Genomic DNA, 6,306 nt, shown 5'->3' with positions numbered 1-6,306 from the left:
TTCAGTGGCGTTGAGCAAGCAACTTTCCCTCCGGGTCCTCGCTGTCAATAGTTAACGATGACAGGTGTGGCTCTGAGCGGTTTATACGTGGGGCGGGCAGCCACGGGTTATTGCCCACAATAAAGAACTCTGTGCCAAGCGTGCGGGAGGACAGCACGCAGGGCCGGCCACGTGAGCGCCTCCAGATTGTACCTAAGTGCCCCGTGCCCCTGGCCCGTCTTCTGGTTAATAAATCTCTTGTAGTCCTCACACCCGGCAGGTCGTTTTCCGTACCAACAACTGTCAGTCTCCTTTTGCCCATCCCTGTATATGAACGCCTTTATTCTTTTTCTTTTTAATCCTCACCTGAGGATATTTCCTCCATTGATTTCTAGAGAGAGTGGAATGAAGGGGGTGGGGGGAGAGAGAGAGAGAGAAACATTGGCGTGGGGAACCTGAAACCGATGTATGTGCCCTTGACAGGGAACCTAACCCAAGACCCTAAGGTCCACAGGCTGGCGCTCTAACCACTGAGCTAACCGGCCAGGGATGAACTCATTTATTCTTCACATCAATCCTGTGAGGAAGGTAGTGTCATTGTCCCCATTTTTTAAAAAAAAATATTTTTGTATTGATTTTAGAGAGGAAGAGAGAGGGAGAGAGAGAGAGAAACATCAATGATGAGAGAGAATCATTGATCAGCTGCCTCCTGCACGCCTCCCACTGGGTGTACCTCTGACTGGAATCAAACCTGGGGCCCTTCAGTCCACAGGCCAGTGCTCTATCCACTGAGCCAAACTGACTAGGGCTCGTCCCCATTTTGGAGGTGAAGGAACCGGGACACAGAGAAGCTCAGCCACTGGCCCAAGGCCGCACAGCCAGTGGCAGGAGAGCGGGGATTCGACCCCATGCTCTTGGGCTGCAGCCACGGTGCTCTGAAACCCAGTGACAAGACGAGGCACCGCCAGCCTCCCCCGCACATGGACCTCACTGTCCCTTTCTAAAACGTGGGGTCCCACAGTGTGGTAACATGACGTCCGGTGTTGACAACACTCACTTTGCCAGGGATATTTGCATTCTACCTGGGGATTCCTGACGAGGAAAATCTTACACAGAGCGTGTCTCCCATGGTGGGAAGGGAGTGGACACAGATGCCTAAGGGAGCTGACCTGGGCAGGTTCCTTCCCGGCCTCCTCGCTCACACCTGCCAGAGGGCCAGCCCGGCAGATGGGTGTTTTACTAGAGTCTCACTGTTCCCAGCATGAGGCAAAACAGGAAGCCAGCGGAGCGTGGGCACACGGGAGGTGGTTCCTAGTTTCTCCCAAATCCCAAAGTGAAAGAAAAGAACGAGAAGAGAAAAAAGAAATCTAAGCCCTGGCTTTCTTTTACATGCCTTTCTTAAACATTACCTTTAGTAAGAATATAACATACAACTCATCGTTTAAAGCAGTGGTTCTCAATCTTCTGGCCCTTTCAATACAGTTCCTCATGTTGTGACCCAACCATAAAATTATTTTCATTGCTACTTCATAACTGTCATGTTGCTACTGTTATGAATCGTCATGTAAATATCTGATATGCAGGATGGTCTTAGGCGACCCCTGTGAAAGGGTCATTCGACCGCCAAAGGGGTCGCGACCCACAGGTTGAGAACCGCTGGTTTAAAGTATACAATCAGTGTAGACTCACGGAACTGTACAACCACCACCACAAGCAGCTTTAGAACGTTTTTCATCAACCCTGAAAAACCTACACTCATTTTTAGCCAGTCCATATTCCCCACCCTTCCTTCCTCCACTCCCCAACCCTAGGCAACCACTGATTTATCTTCTGTGTCTATGGCCTTGCCTGTCCCGGACAGTTCACAGAGTTAGAACCAGGCAGTGGGTCGCTTCTGTCACTGGCCTCTTTCATTTATCATGCACTTAAGGTTCATCCATATTGTAGCGTGTATTAGTGCGTCATCCCCTTTTATGGCCAAAACATATTCCATCGTATGGATAGAGCACATTTGGTTTATCCGTTCATCAGCGGGTGGACATCTGGGTTGTTTCCACTTTGGGCGGTTATGAATAATGCTGCTGTGAACATTCATGTTCAAATTTCTATGAGTATGTTTTCATTTCTCTGGGGTCTGTGCCTAGGAGTGGAATTGCTGAGCCATTTGCTGACCTTACGTTTAATTTAGTGAGGAACTGGCCGACTTTTCCAAAGTGGCTGCGCCGGTTTACATTCCTACCAGAAATGGTAGAGGTTTCTCCGCATCTCTGTCAACACTTATTATTCTCTGTCTTATTGATTTTGGCCATCCCAGTGAGTGAGAAGGGCCCACATGTCCTGCATCTCAGGTGGGGTGCATGTGGGTATGTGTGTGGGTGTGCCTCCTGCCTCTGGAAAATACAGGGTAAGGTGGCAACAGCCCTGGAACCCGCCTTGCCTCCTGGGCACCATCACCTGCCCCCCCTTTGGTCATGCTCACCCCAGAAGATGGTGAGGACCGAGGACGGGAAACTGGAGCCCACTGCTCCTTCACAGGCTGCTTGTCTGCGGCTCTGACCTCCCTCACCAGAGCTTCTGAGGAATTACCGCTGCTCATTCATTTGGCGGCTGGAGGAGGAGAAGGCGGAGTTTCACTCGCAGCTTTGTGCCTGACCAGGGCTCCTGGCTGGTCCGCTCCTGCTCTGCGGGGGCTGACTCCTCTGTCCTCAGGGCATCACGACGACGAGGCAGGGGTGGCCTGTTCTCTCTCTGTCCTGCTCCTCACTTCTCACGGGAGGTCTTCTTTAGATCAGACGGGACACTGCCCACAGGACCACAGGAGCACCCAGCTTGCCCCCCAAGGGGCCTGTGCCCCACACGGCAGGGGGTGCGTGAATGAAGGTCTTGAATGGAGGGTTCCAACAGCCGTGTCCGGGCCCAGCCCCGTCAGCAGATTCTCTGCGGCTGGATGCTTTTCTAATTCATCCTTGCAGTAACTCTGGGAGTGTTACCATCCTCATTTTAAAGATGAGGAAACTGCCCTGGCTGGTGTGGCTCACTGGTTGGAGCATCATCCTGGGTGGCAGGTTCGGTTCCTGGTTGGGGCACATGCCCCGGTAGCAGGTTCAATCCCCAGCTGGTGCTCATGTGGGAGGTGGCCTGACTGATCTTTCTCACATTGACGTTTCTCTCTCTCTCTCAAATCAATACATTTTTTTAAAAAAAATAAAGATTAAACTGAAGATGGTGGAAATTAAGCTGGAAGGTGGCAGTGGGCAAGTTCAAAGTGAGATCTGTAGAGTCTAGGAGCAAAGTTCTTGCCGCTTTCATTTTTCTCCCGCTCGGCACGAAGGGCTGCCTTAGGTGAAGGCTCGGTTTCCTCGAGTGTCAGGGGTTATGTGTGTGTCAGGGTCCCCAGGAGTCTGTATGTAAACAGCTTCTCGCTGTGCCCTCTGCCTGTTACAGCGAAAGTGCAGGGGCTCAGGGACTTACTCAGTGGCCCTAGATAATGTAAATCGCTTGCGTTTTTCCTCTCTTTGAGTTCTAGGGCGGTTGGCAAATGCAGCCACGCAGCAGGAATGCCCGGAAGCGACTCAGACACTAGATGGGGTGTTCCAATAGGTCCCTCGGTATCTCTCTGACCCAGTGGGGGGGGGGGGGGGGGGTGAGGGGGCATGTAGCAATGTCTGGAGACATTAGGGTTGTCACAGATGGGGGAGGGGTGCTCCTACAATGCATACAGGACAGCCCCCCATAACCGGGGATCGTCCAGCCCTGAGTGCTCCCGTGGCGGCGGAAGCCTGTCCTAACCCCAGGTGAGCAGAGGGCGGGTTTCAAAACCAGGGAGCCGATGAAAGATGCAGATCTTCCGGCTCCATTCCGTCTCCCTACAAGACGTGGAACTCCCCCCCCCCCCCCCCCCCCGCGGCCTCCTGACCTCACCGTGACCTCTCCTCCCGCAGAGGCTGACGCTGGTGCTTGCCTTGGCCACGCTGATCTCGGCCTTCGGGTCCTCCTTCCAGTACGGCTACAATGTGGCCGCTATCAACTCCCCTTCCGAGGTAGGTCTCTGCGGGGAGCGAGACCCGGCCCCCACGACCCAGGGAGGTGGGTTTGGGGCAGCCCGGGCCCTGGGGGTGGGGGTGGGGGGCGCAGGGTGGGACTGCACACAGGTGGAGGGCACACAATGGGTCCTGGAGGGAAGGGACACCACGCAGGCCCCAGGGGACTGGCGGACACAGGACAGGGGGATGAGCCAGGGCCCAGGCCTGGCTGGACCCCCGGGGGGCTGGCCTTGATCTCCCGCAGCCTTGCCATCTACGGAGGAGTCCGAAGCGGCAGAGATCACCTACTGGACTGGAAGACGAGAGTCAGTCCTCTCTGGTGTTAGAAACATCCGGGCAGTTTGCCTCCCAGAGGCCTCGAGGCCCTCCCCAGGGGCCCCTGCGCCTTGCTGTTAATACACCGTTGTCCTCCCCCGTCTCCTCCATCTACCAATGTCCCTCTCTGCGTGCCCAGGCTGTCCCCTCGTGGGCCCAACAGCTTACGTTGCTCTTTCTGCAAAACCGGGTCACATTATGGGGGCCTTCTGTTTTGCTTCGTTCTCCAGCTCATGAAAGCATTTTACAATGAGACCTACTTTGATCGGACCACTTACTACCTGAGCGACTTCTCCTTGACGCTTCTGTGGTCTCTGTCTGTGTCCATGTTCCCCTTTGGCGGCCTCGTCGGGTCCCTCATGGTCGGCTTCTTGGTGAATAAACTTGGGAGGTAAGGAGAGGTGCACGTTCAACTTCGCAAAACGCATACAGCCTATCGGAGCTTAACACATTTCGTACCGCATAGAAATCTCTAAGACATACGCCAGGGACCGCACGTTTTTGGGCAAACTGCACGTTATTTAAATCATCATGACTACAGATCATAATGCACTTTAGGTGTTGTTTTTCAATAATTATAACATTTTTATTTACAAAAACAATTAAACAATTAAAGTTCCTAGTGCTTTTTTAACGTATGGTACTGCGTAAAACATTTTCTAAAAGCGCCAGGAACTTGAAGACAAAGACTTTTCGAATGACCAAAATACAATGTAACTGCAATGCTTTATGGGTTCGTGCAATTATATAGTTTTTCGTAGATTGACCTGCACGGTTTCCACCAATGAGATCGCTTCATTTGATGTGGACAAGACAGTATGTTGACATCTAAGGTCCATAACAGATGGCGCGTGAAAAACGAGAAAACTTGTGAGCGGTCCTTAACAGATGGCTCGCGAAACACAAGAAAGCTTGTGAGCGGTACGAAAGGTGTTAAGACCTAGCCTCCCGAGGAAACCCTTACTGTAAGGTGAGGCGAAGCCACGGAGCGGATTTCTGTTTCGTGATGTGGTCTTAAGACCAGACATTGGCCAAGTGTTGGGGTCATAGGCCAGGTCTTGGGGCTAAAGAGGAAGTGGCAGGTCTCAGGCTCCGGGCGGACACAGAGCGAGCAGAGCACTCCAGGGCCAGGCCTCCTCCCACGGTCTCTGCTCCCTAACCTGGAAGGTTTTGTGTTTGCTTGTTTGTTTGTTTTTATGTGGATAGTTTTGTACTAAAACCAAAACTGAGCTCGCTCTCTCTCTCTCTCTCTCTTTTTGCCTTTGAAGAGTCAAACCCCAGATGCCATGGCCAAGAGGCCAGTCCCAACGTCAATCACAGCACGGGGTTCTTGAACTCTGCCCCCTTGTTCTTCCACCTTGAGAACAAGGAATATGAAAAATTTAGCCCAAACTAAATTCCTGTGAAACTCTGAAATGGCTGGGGTTACCAGGCACTTCCCGGTGACACCGTGTGGCCCCAGGGCCCCTTTCACTGGGAGTGTAGTGGCTGTCAAGGGTGGGGCTTGTATCTTTGCCCCTGATTCTGGAAGCATTGGAAGTTCTGTTATTTGATTCCAAAAAAGGTCCCTAAGTCATCCCACTGCCCCATGTAAATTGCGTGGGCCCGAGAGACCAGCCTTGTGCTAAACAGCACTTAAGAGCTCTTCCCCTCACCCCCCTCTTCACGGATGAGTGCAGGGAGGCTGAGCGGGATCAAGTGCCCGTTCTTGGCCACAGATCTAATAGCTCAGGAGTCAAGGCAAGGCCAGAACCCGGACTTCGGTTCTTTCTCCAATTCTTTTCAAAAAGAGTCTGCGAGCCCAGGCCGGTTTGGCTTAGTCGATAGAGCGTCGACCTGTGGACTGAAAGGTCCTGGGTTCGATTCCGGCCAAGGGCACATGCCTGGGTCGCGGGCTTGATCCCCAGTAGGAGCTGTGCAGAAGGCAGCCAATCAATGATTCTCTCTCATCATTGATGTTTCTATCTCT

General features: G+C 52.7%; 1 protein-coding gene across 1 annotated transcript in view; it reads left to right on the top strand.

Annotated features, from left to right (window-relative positions):
• Positions 1 to 6,306, top strand: part of SLC2A5 (solute carrier family 2 (facilitated glucose/fructose transporter), member 5) — an 18,882-nt gene that overhangs the window by 3,784 nt on the left and 8,792 nt on the right. Inside the window, exons 2-3 of the mRNA XM_014545461.1 lie at positions 3,921 to 4,019; positions 4,568 to 4,728. Coding sequence (XP_014400947.1) covers positions 3,921 to 4,019; positions 4,568 to 4,728 — 260 coding nt within the window. The remainder of the gene's footprint in view (positions 1 to 3,920; positions 4,020 to 4,567; positions 4,729 to 6,306) is intronic.

This window comes from Myotis brandtii, unplaced genomic scaffold (genome assembly GCF_000412655.1).
Source record: "Myotis brandtii unplaced genomic scaffold, ASM41265v1 scaffold410, whole genome shotgun sequence".
NCBI lineage: Eukaryota > Metazoa > Chordata > Mammalia > Chiroptera > Vespertilionidae > Myotis > Myotis brandtii.
The sequence above is the reverse complement of the archived record's forward strand: the minus strand, read 5'-3'. Positions and strand labels throughout refer to the sequence as shown.